Source organism: Monodelphis domestica, chromosome 1 (genome assembly GCF_027887165.1).
Source record: "Monodelphis domestica isolate mMonDom1 chromosome 1, mMonDom1.pri, whole genome shotgun sequence".
Taxonomy (NCBI): domain Eukaryota; kingdom Metazoa; phylum Chordata; class Mammalia; order Didelphimorphia; family Didelphidae; genus Monodelphis; species Monodelphis domestica.
The window spans coordinates 620,102,876-620,122,271 of record NC_077227.1 but is presented as its reverse complement, the minus strand read 5'-3'; the positions used below and the strand labels follow the sequence as shown (position 1 = coordinate 620,122,271).

The following is a 19,396-nucleotide window of genomic DNA, read 5'->3' as shown; positions in this document are numbered from 1 at the left end:
ACTAGATGCAACAGAATGGATAAAATTAATTTAAACACTGCTAACAAAGAAGATATAGATCAAAGGTTGTGTTATACCAGGATGCACCAATAACGAAATATGGAAAAAATGGATACTTCTACTATTGCAATATATTTAGGTCTGACCAAAAAGTTTGTCTAAAAAATTCAAATGTATCAATATTATTTAAAATTTGATTAACAACCAGTATCATTAATGATAAATAGCACACTGTGTTATTATGTTAATGAGAATAAGAAGTCATTAATATTTAAAGATATTTTAAAATTAAAATTTTTCACTTACCAACCAATAATCATTTATTAAATGTATCAGGCACCATACTAAGCAAAGGGTGATATAAAGACAAATTTGAAATAGTCACTCGCCTCAAGAAGCTTATATTCTAATAGGGGAGAAGGCATATACACATATAAATTGAAGGTATTAGAGGAGGGAGAACACAAACAGTAAGAGCAGAGGAGATTATTAAAAAAAAAAACAGTCAGTGTAGAAAGTGGGACCAGATGACAACAAGCCACATGAAGAAGGTAATGCAATTTCCTCAGTTTTAATGTGATGATAAAAATGCTTATATACTGACCCGAAAGAGGTATTTTGAGACAAGGGCTTAATAAACTATCATTACATTTTAAAATGCTAATTTATTATAATTTATCAAGATAATATTGAAAACTAGTTAAAGAGAAAAATTAAAGCAAGTACTATACTATAGCCTCAAAATTAAAAAGCAAAGAATAAACAACACAAAAACGAAAAGGTTTTTAGCAAAATTACCTAAGCATAATGAAGATATAAAAAAAAATACATGGTGGAAAAATCAAGAAAATAAATCATTTTTTAAAAACAAAACAAAAAATATGCTATTTGCTTTATATCTAATTTCCAATTCAATAGACATAATTGAAAGAAATCATACTTTAAAGAATCACAGGGGATTTATGGGGCAAGATGACAGAGTAGAGGAAGTGCTCAGCTGAGCTATCCATCGTAACATTGCCCTTCAAACATAAATCAAATTCTGGAATGAGAGAATCAAGAAAAGAGTGGATCATGTTTCTAGACTACAACATGGGGGTAAAAAAAAAAGACAACATAGGAGGTTGGAAAAAAGAGGTCTGACATGGAGAAGGTGGCTGGCACAAAGTTCACATGTGTGAAACATGTGGTGGTAAGTGAGGCAATAGCAGAGTTGGATGTTGTCAAAACAGAAATGTTAAGGCAAGCTTGCAGTTGGTCAGAAAGAGCATTCAGGAGACCCCTATTCTAGCAGTGGAAACAGGACTAAACACTATTTAGCAATTCCATTGCCTGAACTCACTTCTGAGTCAGTTCAAGGGCAGGGAGGAATACCATCAGTCAAAAAAGAAAGGAATAATTCCAGAATGATAATAATGTACAAAAAAAAAAACCCTATAGGATACAGCAAAATCAGTAATATCGGATAAAGTTGTATCCCTGAATGACTATATCAATAAAATAGGGAAAGAAAAGATCAAAGAACTGAAAATGAAATGAAAAAAAACTTAAGAAAGAATTTTTAAATCTTCAACTAATACAAATTAGAAATCCTAAAAAATCAAAGGTAAGAACAATAAAATTGAATATAAGAAACTAATTAATAACTCGTGGTGTTGGTTTTATTAAAAAATAGAAAAAACATTGGTTGATATGATTTTTAAAAGAGACAAGGAAACGAAATCACTAGCATAAAAGATGAAAACAATAAATATACCAAAAATGAAAATGAAATTAAAGCAATTATTAGGAAATGTTTTGCTCAATTATATGCCAACCAATTTAACAATAAATAGTGAAATGGAAGGATATTTGCAAAACTATAAACTAATGAGATATCAGAAGAGAAAACAGAATATCTAAATAAACTTGATTTAGAAAAAGAAATTGAACGTGAATGAATTTCCTTTAAAAAGTATCACAGCCAGATAGATTCAAAGTGAATTCTACCAAACATTTAAAGATCAACTAGTTACAATAGTAAATAAATTATTTGAAAGAACGGGTAAAGAATCCATTTTATAAAACAAATATGTTACTGATATCTAAACCAGTAAGATCAGAAAACAGAGAAAGAAACTCGTAGACCAATGTCATTAATGAATATGGATGCAAAAATCTGAAATAATATATTAGCTAGTAAACTACAACTATACAACACAAATATTATGCACTGTGACCAAACATGATCCATGGGATGGTTTAATATAAGGAAAACAATCAACATAAATGACTACATTAATAACAAAAGCAATGAAATTATATGATTATATTGCTAGATGCAGAAAAATACTTATTCCTATTAAAAACAATGGAAAGCATAGGTAACAAACGTTTTTTTCCCTTAAAATATTATGAACATTGGGGGCAGCTGGGTAGCAACATAGATTGAGAGCCAGGCCTAGAGATGGGAGGTCCTAGGTTCAAATCTAACCTCAGACACATCCCAGCTGCGTGACCCTGGGCAAGTCACTTGACCCTCATTGCCTAGCCCTTACCATTCTTCTGCCTTGGAGCCAATACACAGTGTTGACTCCAAGAAGGAAGGTAAGGGTTTAAAAAAAATATATTATGAACATCAAACTAAAACCAGGAGTAAATATAATTTTAACAAAAATATGCCAGAAGCCTTCCCAATAAGATCAGGAGTAAAATAAGGATACACACATTATCATTAATAGTATATATTACAAATATATTATTGTAATTATGTATAAATATATCATAACATATCATAATTGTTGTATATTGAATTATATATTATAACTTAAAATATAACTAATGTAGCATATTATAAGAAATACTAGGAATAGCAATAAAAGAAAAAAGAAACTAATGGAATCAGAATGGGAAAAGAAGTAATAAAATTTCTCCTTGCAGATGACATGACAATGTTTTTGGAAAACCCAAAAATTCAACTAAAAAGTTAGCTGAAACTATCAATAATTTTTTAAAATGCAGGATATAAAAAATAAACCCAGAAAAATCTATCAGCATTTTTATATATTACTAACAAAATCTTGCAATAAGAGACAGAAAGACACTCCATTTAAAATAACCACAGATAGAATAATATACTTGGGAGTATACTTGACAAAACATAGGAATTACATGAAAATATTTACAAAACACTTTCTTTTTCAAAAATAAAGTCATTTTTCAATAACTGTAGATGAGAGGTGCTAGGATCAAATTTTGCCTCAGACACTTCCAAGCTATGTAATGACCCTGGACTTAAAATCCCAATTGCATACCTTTACAGCTATTCTGCCTTTGAAGCAATACATACTATTAATTCAAAGACAGATATAAGTGGTTTAAAAAATAAAATGGAGAAAAACATTCTCTGTTGTCTGTCTGTCTCTTTCTCTCTCCCCTCTCCCCTATCTCTCTCCCTCTCCCTCTCTCTCTCTCTCTCCTATCACTTTGTCCCTCTCCAAAGAGAGATAAGTAATCATCTAAGTAATCAACTAAGCTGGATGTCACCATGCTACAATATGTAATCACTTGGTGGGTGGTTTAAAAGGTATTTTTTTCATTTTTCTACATTAAAATTAGAAATGTTTTATGGATAAAAGGTCAACAAAATAGAATTACCATTAGTTAATAAGACTTTTAAAAACAAATACAAATCATCATTGTAAAATGAAAGTAAAACAATTATTAGAAGCTAATTTTCAGCAATTTTATGTCATGAAATCTGATAATCTAAAAGAAATTAATTAAATTACCCAGACTAAGAGAAGAGGGGGGGAAAGACTAATTAAATAATCCTATCTTAAAAAGAGAAACTGAACAAATCATAAATGAGCTCCCCAAGTAAAAATCCCCAAGTCCAATTGTATTCACAATTGAACTTTACAAAGGATTTGAAGAAAAACTAATTCTAATGCCACATAAACTATTTGGCAAAATAGGCAAAGGAGTCCTGCCAAATTAATTTTATGACACCAATATATGACGCTGATACATAAACCAAGAAGAGGGGGGTAAAAGCAGAAAAAGTAAACGATAGTTTAGTTTCCATTATTGACATCAATTAAAACAATTAAATAATGTATCAACAAAATGATAAAAGCATTATATTACAAAGATTACACATACTGGCCAAGTGGGATTTATACGAGGAATGGAAGACTGGTTCAATATTAGAAAGTCTACCTGCATTATTAACAATAGAAATATTTAAAAAAATGATTATTTCAAGATATTCAGAAATAGCTTTGGTCAATATCCAACAGTATTCCTATTTAAAACACAATAAAGCATAGGAATGAACAGCGCTTTCTTTAAAATGATAAGTATTACCTATTTAAACAATGAACAAGCTTTATCAGTCATTAAATAAGCTAGAAGTCCTCCCAATAAGATTTGAGGTGGTGCAAGAATGACCATTATCACTGTAAGAATTAAATTTTAATGGTTTGACTAAAATATATGAAGATTATAAATAATAGTGGTGATTGCCAACTCAAAGTATTATTGTTCAAAGTAGAAATAACCTTAATGCCTTTTATTTACAAAAGAGGTAAAGAGTGAAAACAGAGAAATACAAAAGGGTAGAGAAGAAATTAGCATATCAAATTAAATATTGCTCTGGTGCTGGATTCAGCCAGGACTTCCTGACCTTCAATCATAATTCAACTTTCTACAGAAGACAGGAAGGGAAAGTCAGCCATCCACTCATCGAAGTTCCCTCCAAGAGGCAGGTTAAGACAATGACTCAAACTGAAGGTGATTACTGAGGCCAACTTTCTTTCTTGAGCCAACCTTCTTCTTGAAGCTGACTTACCAAGTCCATTGAAACTGACTTCCTTAGCCCCAGAAATTCAGGGCCTTTTATGTGCTTTTTGTGCCTAGTCTCTTCACAGTTTCCAAATTGTCCAGCACTGCCCAGAATCAACTATATGCTTGTGAGGGAGAGGGAGATGGAGAGGGAGATGGAGAGGGAGATGGAGAGGGAGATGGAGAGGGAGAGGAGAGGAGGTAAAGTAGAAAGAATGCTTTAAATACCCAAGCTAAGGAATTTCTATTTCATTCTATAAGCAACAAGGAGTCATTGAAGATTTTCTTAAGGTCGAATATTGTAAGTCACTGCACCAATTAGTATATGAACCACACCTGTCCAATTGGAAAGAGATACAAGTGGAAAAAAGTAGTAAAAATACATCCAGACCACCCTTATTTTCTTATGCTTTTACTTCTACAGAAATAAAGGATTACCGTTAAATGTCCCTTAAAGGTAATAATATATGGTTTGTTGCTAACCAATGTAGTTTTAAGGACTATTGACTTATATCCTAATTTACATGACTACACATTAACTTAATACCTAGTTTTATTTTATTCTCTAATTTTAGACCAAACAAAGGGGGAAATTATGGCTGAAAACATCCCTTGAAAATAATACACTGTGAAATGAACACAAAAACCTAAAAATTAAATAAGGTCTCTTTCATTTATATTCTTTATGCATGTTAAAATTTCTATAATTTACTAATTATGATGGTATGTAATTAATAAGAAAAAGATACAGAATTATTCCTTCACTTTAATATACATAATTATTCTAATAACTTTATTTTATTAAAATTGCAAAACCATCATCAACAGAGATGGAAAAGGATTTCTGAATATTAAGGGGATATTGAGCCACATCTAATTATTCCTTCTGACTTATCTCTGCACAGTATATTTTTCAAGCTAATAGCATTTGGTTTATCCACATGTGATACTAAAGAGAATGGTAAAAAATAAAAATTCTCAAAAACAGATCAATCTGCTATCAAGGCAACCCACCAAGAAAAATGTAGCCACTGCTTTAACCACATAAAAAAACGGAGTTATCCTATCCTATTCAATCCTACATGTCAAAGGGGTTATTTCCAGGTGCTTCTCTTGAAGACATAAATAATATTAATAAATTCAATGGCATACAACTTTGAAAGATTTTATTTCTACAGAAAACAACAATGAAGGTTGTGGAATGGCAGCAAAGAAGTGGCAGGAAAGTTAGCCAACTTTCCTTACATTATTTGTCTTACCTCTGCCATCAGAATATCTGGCAAAGTAATAATACTTAACTTAGAAAGCTTTTCATAAGGACACTCTACTTTGTGTAATACTATATGTACCAAAGTGGTGAAACAGAAGCCCAAACACTAATTGTTTTATTAAAAAACTAGGTACCTTACACATCAGAAAATGCCTAAGGCTATATACAGAGCATAAACATGTCTAAGTAAGAAAGTTACACATTTCTCGCATTTATGAAAAGTAATATTAAACAGCTTGCCAAAATTTGACATTCATACACTCAAAAGAGATGAGTTATGCTATGTACAACTTTCAGAGCAACAAATTATCAATTTACAAAATTCAATGTTAACATATTGTGCCTTACAATCATCTAAGCTGGCAAGACTTAAAAGTACTTAAAATCTGAAGTAATGCACTGAAAATATTTGATTTATGTTAAACACTGCCACTAAATTTAAACACTCAACCTACAAACAAAATAACATCCCAACCTTTAACTTTCTGATCTGTTTACATATATTCTTCCAAAATACACTGCACAATTAATTCAATATTTAAAAAAAAACAAAAAAATTATTCAGTATCTTAAAAATAAGCCTTGTTTCAAGGATATTTTGTGAACTACAAGAACCACAAAAAATAAAACAAAAAACAAAAAAACAGGCACTGCACTATAAAAGGAAGCCATGTACTGCGCAAGCCCTACATCTAACAAGAACCTTCTCCTAAAAGAACCAAGATGGCAAAGCAAGGAAGGCCTTTAGTTAAGTAAGGGCCTCTAAGCAGCGTGTCAGAAAGAAATTGTTTTTCTGCTTCTTTTGATGGGCTATGCTTTCAAGTCAGGAAATTAGAAACAGGTGTGCCAGAGGGCACACACATCCTTGCTCCACACTGAAAAACACGCGTTTTCAATTTTCAAACATGAAAGGAACTCCTGTTGAATGAAAGGAGAAATGAAAATCCAGCTCTGCTTCTGCAAACCATATGAAGAGAATCTAAGAAATATCTGACAAGTTTCTTGACTTACTCTCTATCCAAGTGACATCAGGTACACTTCCCAATATAGAAGAAAAGATATTCTTTTGAGTGAGGACAACCAAAAAGAGAATTACACTAAATATACAGTATCAGCATTTTAATTTATAACTTCATCCTTTGCTTCTGGTTTTACTATATTTTATTTTACCATGTGTTGTTAGGTGAAAATATTTTCCTTCTTCAAAAGAGATGAGAAATGACATGTTTTAAAAAATGCACAGTGCCTCATAATTTTGCACAAAATATTCACCCACAAAAGCAGGAGTCTCTAACAAAAGGGGTAAGGTACTTTTTTCAATTACCTCAAATTCTCAAGAAAAATATTTAGTCAGGTACTATTAACACAATAGTCACTAAAGGGTATAAGGGGCTAGCAGCTACCCATAAACCTTTAGAGAACAAAGAGAACCAATCAGAAAGGAGATAGGTAACATGAAAGTGCTTCAATTATCTTCAAGATTGACCAATGTAAAAATTCCTCATCAAAAAAGGGGGAGAGAATGGCATACTTCCCATAGAGGTTTTTGGTTTAACAATGACTAGGGGTAGCTAGGTTTCTCAGTGAATAGACAACCAGGCACGGAGATGGGAAATCTTGGGTTCAATTCTGTCAGTTCAGACATTTCCTAGCTGTGTAACTCTGGGCAAGTCACTTAGCTCCCATCGCCTCACGCTTACAACACTTCTGCCTTGGAATTAATATACAATATTGATTCAAAGGCAGAAGGAAAGGGTTTAAAGGAAAAGACAAATACAAAGAGATTGAGATATTAGCTAGCCAGCATTTTGGCACATCCTAGGTCCATGGTGGCAAACTTATGTCATGAATGCCAGAGGGGGAACTCAGAATCCTATGTATGGGCAAGTGTGCCAGCACCACAGCACAGAGTTCAACAGAGTTCATTATGAGAAAGTCAGAGGGACACAGGACTGAGATACTCCTGTCCAACTCTCCATGTGTACCTGAGGACATTGTTCACATCACCCTCTTCTCTAAAATGTTCACCATCACTGTCTGAGGTAAAGATGCTAAAAAAAAATTCAATGATGGTCAGGATATTTTATAATTTATTGTATTTATCATTATGAAATTAATTAGGATCACAGACAGGGCATACACCTCACCTTATACTTTTCTTGATCATTTACTGTTAAGAATACATAGCAAGCATATAGTAGTACTGAGAGAATGGCTGATCATGAATATAATTTAAATTTTTTTATACAAAAACTAAAAATCTGAATTCAATTTCTGTGCAAAAAAACACCCCACACATAATGATACATTTTCTATCCTTAATAATAGAAGAAAACATAATGTTGACTTGTTCTGGTAAAGATATTATTTCATACAGTTCTGAATTTGGATATCAGATGTTTTTGAAATGTAATGAATTTCAGCTAACAAGGAAGCAGTAAACAATGTATTAAAAGTTCATCAAATAGGAAGTAATCTTAAATTACAGGTGATGATACTATCTGGGCAGAAATCATTTACTAATAAAACAATCATTTTAGTTCTGAAAGCTGTTAGTTTACTTGTTGCGTTATCTACACAGGGACATTTTCCAATAACCATTTGATTAGTCCAAAAAATCAAGTGCTTTTAAAATATTTTTAAGTGTGGCATTTTACCTCATATCTGGGAGCAATGATACTCAAGGATTCTCAAAGAGTCATCCAACAGATTCTGACTATTAGAAGTTCTATGTCATTTTATTATTTTGGGCCTAAGTGCCTGGTGCTTAAACAATATAGTCTATGTCTCTTCTTAGTTTAGAAACACTATACAGAAATTGTTTCTTTTACATGGAATAATAGCTTCTATAAAGCAATGGGGATAATATTTTCTTTGGAATCAACCATGAAAGTGGGAGGCAAATAAGAGAAAATAGACCTAGGTCCAGCTTCCCTGCTGTGTCCTTTTCTCACCTAAACAACTGGATGATAATTACTTCAGATGTTTGTCTAGGACACAGAAGTATTTAGTGAGCACAAGGTGAAATTTAAAAGACAATTATCCTTTGTTTATTTTGAACTGGCCAAATGAAACTTGTTTTATTATCATTTTAAACTAATATTTGTTTCCAATTTCTATAAATGATAAGTCATCAAAGAAATAGCTTCTTCACCAAATAATTAATGACATCTGTGTATTATTCATCCTGTTGGTCAATGAGCAACTATTCAGAAGTATTTTAAACACAAAAAGAAAATTATAAAACATACAAGGTTGATATTAGAGAATGCTTTAAAATTTATGTTGGGCATAAACGGAATAAGGATAGAACACTTCAAATTTGGAAGAAATCTTTAAAAAAGCACTTAGTCCATCAAATGCCAGAAGGAAAAAAAACTCCTCTCCTTTACATGCTTGACAAGTGGTCATCAAATCTTTGCTAGAAGACCTCCACTGAATCCTATGATTCAGTGAGGAGGAATGGAAAACAGTACCCTCCATTTTTGGACAGCATGTATTTTCAGGAAGTTTTTCCGAACATTATGATTAAATTTACCTCTTTAAAAAAACCCATCCAATACTCTTAGTTCTGCCTTCTAGGTCAAACAGAACAAGTTTAATCTATCTTTCACATGACAGCCCTTCAAATAGTTGAGGATTGCAATAATTTCTTCCTCAAGTCTTCTCCAAGCTAAACATTCCAAGTTCCTTCAAACATATGTCATTTGGCAGTCAACAGCTTCACCTGGATATTCATACAAGCATTTCAACACAACAGACCCCAAATGGAACTCATTATCTTAACCTACACTCAATCTTTCAAACCCCTCCTTTCCTACTAAGGACACAACCAACTTTCCAATCATTGTTGCTTGCAACTTCTGAATCACATTCAACATTTCATTCTCCTTCACTCCCAATATCCAAAGAGTTGTCAAATTGAATTGACTGAACCATTAAAAGAGCTCTCACTTCCATCTCTTTCACTTTACTTGAACAAACACCACTTAGTTCAGGTCCTCATCACCTCTAACCTGCCTTATTGCAATAGTCAACAGTTAACAAAATTATCTTCCTAAAAGCACAGATTTAACTGTACCAATAATTTATTTTGTCAATTATAGGAATTAGTATTTTTTTCTGTAGGAAATAGTAAATAATTTAATATTCACACAGCCATTCCCCAGTAGAATGGTAGTCACTGTTTTTTATGATGTTAGTTAGCTAGCACAAAAAGTCCTGCTCTAAATATTTTATCATCTGTTGGATATTTTTTATATGATTTTTTCAGCACAGCACAATGAATAGACTGTCCCTGAATCTACTAGACGTGAATTTAAATGTATATTATGGAAAATTAATTTATCTGTACCCCTTTCTGGCACCCAACACCGCTTTTTTAAAGGGAAAAAAATTTTCCATTTAAGATTGTTTCATCCCTCTTGCTGAAACAGGGTGAAGACAAGTCCTGTGTTTATCTGAAAACAAACTTCTTGGAATGTGAAGCAACTAAGTAACTAAGCAAAGTCAAGCAGAGAAAAGTACACAGGGACACTATGTGGGCATTCTAAATGTCACATGACTCCTGGCATCTGGAAGACCCACCTCCATTCCAGACAGAGTTTACAAAGCAAAGATGCTTGGGAAAGGAACCCCACAAACAGCACAGGAGTAGGAAGACAAAGTAGGGTGTTTTTCCTTAGACTCTGGAACTGAGGAAAGTATTAGGGTCTGTCTCTGGACTGGAATTTGCTTAAGTGGGTAGGGTGGCCATGTGGCTAAGAGAGCTGTCAACTTCATATAGCTGGTGCCTTCCATTTATCTAGTCCACTTTTTATCATTTAAAAAATTATAATTTTTTAAAAACGACAAATACAAAGTAGACATACTTAACAAAGTCATTCAGATGAATCAGTGAAAAGTGCTACATTTGGGTACTAAATTGAGAATAATGCATAAAGAGCTGAATCTGGAATCATATTTGATTTCAAATCCTGGCTATGACCTTTAATATCTGGGTGACTTTGGCCAATTCATTTAATGCTTCTGATCCACAATTTCTTCATGTGTCACATAATGGAGTTGAACTAAGCGACCTCTAAGGTCTTTTTTAGTTAGATAGTCACACACAATGCTGGAAAGTACTAGAGAACTACATTGTTACCCCTTAAGTATTGTCCATAGCACTGAAACATCCTTGCTGTTTTACATACTCAGCAATTCTATCTCCTGCCTCCACAATTTTGCATAAACTGACCCATGCGGGAAATGCAACTCCATCCTCATGCGTGACTATTAGAAACACAAATTTCCCTCAAGGAATAACTCAGGTACTATTGCCTTAAAAAGACTTTTCCTGATATTCTCCAATTTAACAACTCTACCCATCCTAAAATTACTTTGTAGTTGCTTAGAAAATACTGTATTACCTGTATATGTAACTACTATACAACTTTCCCAAAAGGATTATACATGTGGACAGGTTGGATTTTTCATTTTTTCTTCGTATCCTCACGTAAAGTATAGCATTGAACAAAAAAGGAATTTAATAAATCTTTCTGACAAATTAAATTGAATCTGGAAGTCTTTTACTAACCTTTTCCTATATGTTATATAGTTTTAGAAGGCACCTCAGAGATCATTAAATTTAAGCTGAAGCTTAATCTCCTACAACATAGTGGCCACCCTACCTTAGAAGACCTAAAGTAGAAAGAATATGACTAACTTCCAAGGCAGTCCATGCCATTTTTGGATAGTCATAATCATTCCATAGATTTTGAAGTCTAAGTATACCTCTATATGCCTAACACCAATGTTTTACTCTTGGCACAAATCTACCTTCCACATGACATCCCTTCAAGATACTAGCAGATACCGCCTTAATTTTTTATTCTAAATATCTACATTTATTTTAAATGATCCCAATATTGCAGAAGCTTCACCAGACTGCCTGACAGATATTGTATAGCTTGTCTCTGACTTTATTGAAATATGCCATCCAAAACCAAATGTAGTCTAATAATAATAATAACGAGCATTTGTATAACAACTATTATGTGCCAAACACTATGCTAAGTGCATTACAAATATCTCATTTGATCCTCATGATAACTCTGGAAGATAGGTTCTATTATTATCATGCTCATTTTACAATCAAGGAAACTGAGGTAGACAACAGCTAAAGGACTTGCCAAGGTCACTTGTCTGAGGCCATATTTGAACTCAGGTTCTTAATACTAAGTCCAAGAATCTACTCACATTGCTATTATCTAATCAGGATAAAGTACAAAAGCACAATAACCTCATTTCTTGACTTGATTTTTCTTAATACAAGTAAATAGACTTTAGTTTTCTCAACTGCCATATCACACTGTGGATTGAGGTTATAGTGCCCTAAAATAACTTTTTTCAGAAGTAAATACCTTTCCTCCACTAAATCTTTGAAGTTGATTTTTTCCCAAATCAATTCTAAGATTTGTTTTCTTACCTATTAAATTTCCAAGTGGTTTTCAAATCAGTAATGAATATTTTGAGACCATTCAATATCCACATTAAGTCACATTCTGGTATGTATCAAGTCTGGAATTATAGTTTTCTGGTTTAAGATTAGCAACAAGAGAGAATATAAAAGAAGAGCCAAATATTTAAACTGTAGGCCTCGCCAGTTAAAATTCTCTAATTTTTAATACTACCAGTAGGTATAAGGTAGAGAAAGAAAAAAATAAATAAACCCTTCAACATTCCTATACTTCTATTCTGGAAACACAGAAAAAAGCTCAAGATTAAATATCTTGAGTCCCTTAATCAAAGTGACAGCCAATATTGTAGCTAAGAATAAAATACATGAATCCTAAACTTCCAGTGTCTAATTCATAAGATTACACTAAGTGAGTACTTATTATATATTTGGCTAGAAAGATACATACTAGAGTGGAAAGACAACTGGCCCTGGAAATAAAAAACTGAAGTATCAATATAGTTATGTGGCCTTGATCAAATAACTTATTCCTGATGAGTGTCAGTTTTCTCTTCTATAAAATAGGGATATTAACTTGTATTAGCTGCATGGTGTAGTAGAAAGAGAATTGAATTTGGAGAGGAATTAAAAATTCAAATCCTGCCTTAGCTACTATGCCTTTGAGAGATTCACAACTCTGTGACTCAATTTCTTCATTTGGAAAATGAAGGGGGTTGGATTCAGTAATCTCAAAGATCTCTTCCAGTTCTCAATCTATGATTTGGGGAACCTGAGTTACACTCTGGACACTGACAATAAACAGTAATGTGTTTTGTCTGCCTCAGTTTCCTCAATTGCAAATTTTCAATATATTTGTGTAAGGAATGTTTTCTATAAAATGCACAATGCAAAGGTGAATTATCATCACCATCATCTTCATCATCATCACCTAATTATCAAACAAAATTCTGTTTTTGGTATGGTAAAGTGGCTCGAGGCATAGATACACAGGCCTAAAGAAGGAAGGTACTGTGTTCAAATCTGGCAAGGCTCTTCCTAGTAGTATAACCGTGAGAAAGTCTCTTAACCTAAACTGCCTAGCCCTTTCTGTTCTTCTGACAGAACAGATATTTAGTATTTATTTGAACATAAAAAGTAAGGAGTTTTTTGGGTTTGTTTTATTTAAGGTTATTTGGCATAAAAGAAGTCTGACATTAGAATAAGAGAGATTTGGGTTCACATCTTCCCCATGACACATACTGGTCATAAGAACACGGGCACTAAACAACTCTATAAGACTATAGCTAAAGAGGGAGTCAACAACCTACACTAATGAAGGGATTTCTATAATATGATATTCCAAAACAAATTAAATAGATCTCAACACATGTACAGGTCTTTGAACCTATCCCAGCCACAGAAAAATGTTATTAAAACAAAGTAAATTCTGTATTAACAACAACAAAAAAAATAAAGCACTTCTGAGAATGCAAAAAAGTTATGTGCATATATTTCATGGGTACATAAAAATAAATATTTATGTATATATGTACATATATAAATATATATATATATATATACACATATATAATTTTGTTGTTCAATTTTTAGTCATGTCCGATTGCGACTCCATCTGAGATTTTCATGGCAAAGATAGTGGAGTGGTTTGAGATTTACTTCTCCAGAGCATTATTAAAGATGAGGAACCACAGCACAGTTTAATAACTTGGTTACACAGCTAGAAAGTGTCTGAGGACCAATTTGAACTCAGGAAGTTATGACTATAGGACTGGCACTCTAATAATCCCTGTGCTACCTGGCTATTAATATATAACTTTACTATTGTGTATTTGGGGATATGCGAAAATTTTAATGAACCTGAATTTCTTCAAATTGAGGAAACCTATTCTACCAATGGAGATCAGCAACGACTGTGTAATTATATTCCCTGGAACATCTGAGAGATTGTATGAACTTGCCCAGGGTCACACAGAGAATGGAACATTTTATCAAACTGAGCTTGAACTCAGGTTTTCCTGACTACAAATCAAATTCTTTAAAAACTACATTATACTGCCTGAAAACAAAGGAAGATTAATGTGCAATTATAGTAATCTTTTATTTATATAATTTTATATTTTTATAAAAGCATCCTATCCTACATTCTTTCATGTGGACCTCAACAATTTCTCTGAAAAAAACAAAATATTACTAGCCTCTTGTGGTCTAGGCAAGTAAATTTAAAAATATAGGAAAAAAAATTATTTGGGTAAAGTCACACAATAGTAGAATAAGGGATAAAATTTAAAGGTCTCCTATCCCCTATTTAGCCCAAAGTACATTCAGCCACATGACACTCCAAAACTAAATGGCCTAAAAAAAATTATCTCTAGAAGAATCGATTAGATTCTTGAAATAAATTTTCACTTCAAGATTATAGTTTGTCAGATTTTCAGTAAACCCAATAAAATCAACTAAGTTTATCAATTTCTCATTCATTCAAAAGGAAGGTTTCTGGAATGTTATAATAAGCTGAAGATAACACTAATACTAAAGCTTTATTGACACAAAGCAAAAGCACTTATCAATTATTAATTTGAATACCATTTGCCAATTTAGAAATATTTGTATATCTTTTTTACTTTAATGAGTTATTCACTTGGGTCATGCAAGATTTGTGGTGTTTTTTTTTAATTTTCTTTTTAAACATATCCTATAATCTATAGAAAAAAATAAGAGTTCCAGCAGTAGTAGTGAACTTCATTGTTCAAAGAATCATACTCAGCACTAGATCAGGCTTCTATTCCAATAATTTCCTCAGGAAGTCTACTACTCACTTCTGTAATAGACTGTCACTTTTAAAATAAGATTCTATCTAACATATAAATATCAATTGAATTAACATACACAAAAGGAGTGGTCAAAAAATTAAATTCTACTTTCTATTAAGTGCAGTTGAAAGAAAATTAAGGTTGCTAGTGAGGAGAAAAATCTAATTTTGGAAATTTTAACCTTTATGAAACTCAGGAACCTTTAGAAGGCCACAAATAACAAAGATTTCTAACAAGCCTATTTAAAATGTGCGGTAAAATGACTATTCTAGATTCTCTGCATTACAATAGCATTAATATAAAAAATTTTCAATCATTTAAATATACAAAATTAAATAACAATTTAAATAATGGTCATGAAAGCAGCAAATACCTGAGGTACTCACAGCTGTAGAGTAAGGATTTTGAACGCCAGTATTTTCAGCCCAGCAGCCACATCCATAAAGAGCAGCCTAGAGCAAAAAAAAAAAAGGAGGGAGGGGAAGGGTTGAATTTCTAAAGTTATAATTAACTCTGACTTCAAAAGTTTAATTGGGGAAAAGGGACATAGTCATCTGAAAAGAACTTGGTTACAATATTGAGAGTATTTTCTGCAACCAACAATAATGTGATAACAACATGCATCATCTCATACCTGGCAAATCCAGGTATTTTTAAGAAATATACTTTGCTAGTCTGGATCTATAATCTATAAATTATTCAAAGAACAGGACGAGCATAATTCATATCTCCTGTAAGTTCTCACAAAAATTCTTGTTGTACACAAAAGGTTCAGCTTCAGAAATTGCTATGGTTTTATCAATAAAAATTACATTAATGTAGATATATAACTATAATAATTTGTTATTGCATGTAAAAACTGCTAGACCTTTCCATCTAATATGCAGCTTAGATCCCTTCCCCCACCATTGAGATGTGAACCCCTTGAGAAAAAGAATTACTTTGGTTATCAATTTCTAAGTCCTATATCTAAGAACACTTATTTTTGCATATCCTTGACACTTAATAAATGCTTTATCAAAAATTTATTGAACTGTTATATATTAAGAGCTGTAAAAGAACTAAGAGATCATCTTCACAGTACCTCCATTTTACAAATGCAGAAACTGAGCTGTAAAGAAATGTAACATAGTAATAAAATTAGGATTCAAACATAGATCCTTTGAATTCAAATCCATATAAATTTCACCAAGCTACCTTTCCATTACTTTGGAAAAAATATCCATGAGAACCAAACAATTAAGCACCCAAAATTAAGAAAATAAAGAATCGTGATTTTGTATATGAACACTAGAGTAATATCTATTCTTTCCAATACTCTCCCTAATATAACTTATTTGTGGGAAAAGTTAAATTAAAAGTTCCTATTTAGACAATAGGTTGATATTGCCATAAACTAATCTAATAACTTCTAGATCCTTTTAAAGAGTCATAACTGATGACTATACAAATGGATTTTGGTTCACCCAATGTTTTATCACAAACACAATGAAGTTCACCTGCTCCCTTCCTACCACTGATACAACTTAAGGAGTCCTAGCAACTTTTTATTATTGAAAAATGGGCAATTCAGAGTACACTTTTCCTTTTTTGGACTAAGTATATCCCTATCCATTTTTTTTTTCAGTTCAACAGGAACACAACCATTGGGCACTGCAATCATAACTGTATAAATCTAGGTAGAATGAATTAATGTCACATTAGAATAAAGGAATATTCAAATGGTTCCCCTTTCACACTCATATCTGTATATTAAATGAGAAAAATACCCATAACTGGATAGTACAACCATTTCCTCACTGCAAATTGTGTTCCGGTTAAATAAATTATTAAGAAAACCACAATAATGGCAATGTAAGGCACTGGAGTAAAATAAATTGCCTAAAATTGAGAGAATAGAAGAAAAATGAAATTATAATCATACTTCATCCTACTGCTGAACAAAAAAAATTAAAAAATAATTTAAATTGATTAAATAACTGTTTCTGTGCAATTTTTGCTATTGCGCTCTGCCACAGCACAGAAATCCTGGTCTATATATACTAAATATGCTAATCCAATTTTTCTTCCCCAAAGCATAACAAATTCAAAATGCAATTATGTGGGAAAATACCAATATTATCTCATTAAACAAAGACTTTAAATGAAAAAGTATTTCACTTAAGTGATATCATGAATCTACATTAATTCCCAAATAAAAGCCAGTAATTAATTATCTTTTTTCTTATAGTTCAGGGGGGAAAATAACTTCTTCATGACTAAACTGTGAAGATTGGATTTAACTCTCCCCTGATTGTAACAATAAAGGTACTTAACACTTCCTTGATTGTGAAGATTAAATTGTAATCTATTTTTAGATTTTAATCCCCAAAGCGTCAACACAATACTTAAAGTTGAGTATGGAGATGTACCCTTTTGGGTTTTAACCACAAAAAGGTGTGAACACCCATTTCATACATTGAGTGGGAGGTCTGTGACCCACATGTGAAAAATTGGGCAGTCCTGGAGTGTAGCGTCAGCTGTGATTGGTAGATGTAAAATTTAGGGGAAGTGACACAAGGTCTTTAAAAGTGGAAACAGAGACACACAGAGAGAATAGACACTCGGGACTTGGAGTGAAGGGACATTTGGAGTGAGGCAAACTTGAAGCAAATCACTTGGAGTGACAGACATTCAGATTTGGAGTAAGGCAGACTTGAAGAGAGTCACAAAGAGTGAAGTCACTTGGAGTTGAGGCTGACAAAACAATCTGCTGACTGAACTGACAACCTGGTGAGTGTAAAAGGCTGACTTCCTTCCTTGCCCTTTCTGGAGGTGTAAGCCTCCAAGAAGGCCCATTGTCATGAGATTCCTTTCCCCTGGCTGGGGCCTTAGAATTTCTACCTGACTCAGAGGAAGCCAAATCTCTCCTCTCTCTTCTCTCCCTCTCTCTCTCTCTCTCCCTCTGTCTTAATATCATCCCTCTATTATAAAATAAACTATCATAAATTCCATTTCACTTTAGTAATTCATTTTTGGAATTTAGAATTTAAATCCCTGGCAACCAATTAAATCTATTCAGTCCAACCATAAATTTAACAAAACTAAAGGCAAATCTAGAAAAGGAACTTGAGTCAATTCAAAGATATTCTCCTGATATAAGATCACATTTTGTTTAAAAGTTTAATAAACAATTTGATGAAATCATATTTTCACATAAAATTGACTATTTTCAGACATGAATGACATAGCAAATTGATGGCACTAAGAAATGCGTCATGTTTAACATGATAAAGAAAACTAAATAAGTCTAAGAAAACTGGGCAAAAACTGGTAAAAAAAAAACATTGTTATGAACTTTTAGGAAAGCCAAATCATTTTATTCAGTTCATTTCTGGTACAGAAAGTGAAAAAAGAATTAGTATGAGACCCTTTCAAATAAAAGAAAGTATCTATCACATAATCAGTCTTAGAGTAGAAAGGGACCTCTGAGGCCAACAAGTGCAACCCTTAGTTGAGGAAAAATTAAAATGCAACAAATCTTACATATGTCAGCTAAGCTTTTCTTAAAGTAAAGAGAAAGTTATGTTCAAGCAAGCAACACTTCTTAATTTTAGATAGCTCTAATTAGAAAAGTAATAGAGATTAAAGTGGAGCTACTGCTTATGGATTCTTTTTAAAATTTCAATGAAGTCAAAAAAGCATTAATAAATAGCCAATGGACATTTCTTTATACAGAGAAATAAATTAAAGCCCATTCCCTAAGGACTATAGGTCTTAACAAGTTTTTCACTTTTTCTTCGTTTCTTTTTTTAAACCATGAAACTTACTTGAAGACTGTGAAATGCTGATATAAGGACTTTTACATTGTCAGTATCATTTCACAGTTTACATTTTGGAATATTTGTACTGACATTTAAAAAATTGTACATTTTGCAATAATTAAAAATTCTGAAATTCTAAATTCAAAAGACCCTGAATGATCTCTCCTAAACTGAGTAAACATGGGACTGAACTAGAAAAAAGACTACCCAGAGCCTTCTCTTTCAAGGG

General features: G+C 32.4%; 1 protein-coding gene across 19 annotated transcripts in view; it reads right to left on the bottom strand.

Annotated features, from left to right (window-relative positions):
* Window positions 1-19,396, bottom strand: part of TASP1 (taspase 1) — a 255,250-nt gene that overhangs the window by 97,648 nt on the left and 138,206 nt on the right. For 10 of the 19 annotated variants that reach the window (XR_008915611.1, XR_008915612.1, XM_016427708.2 and 7 more), the window contains one exon: window positions 15,751-15,816. Coding sequence is in view for 17 of the 19 variants with exons in the window: in XM_016427708.2 (XP_016283194.1) it covers window positions 15,751-15,816 (66 nt within the window). In the remaining 2 variants the exon portion in view is untranslated. Of the gene's footprint in view, window positions 1-15,737; window positions 15,817-19,396 lie in introns of all 19 variants that reach the window. The other 9 variants (XM_056813878.1, XM_007476676.2, XM_056813880.1 and 6 more) reach the window with 1 other exon arrangement.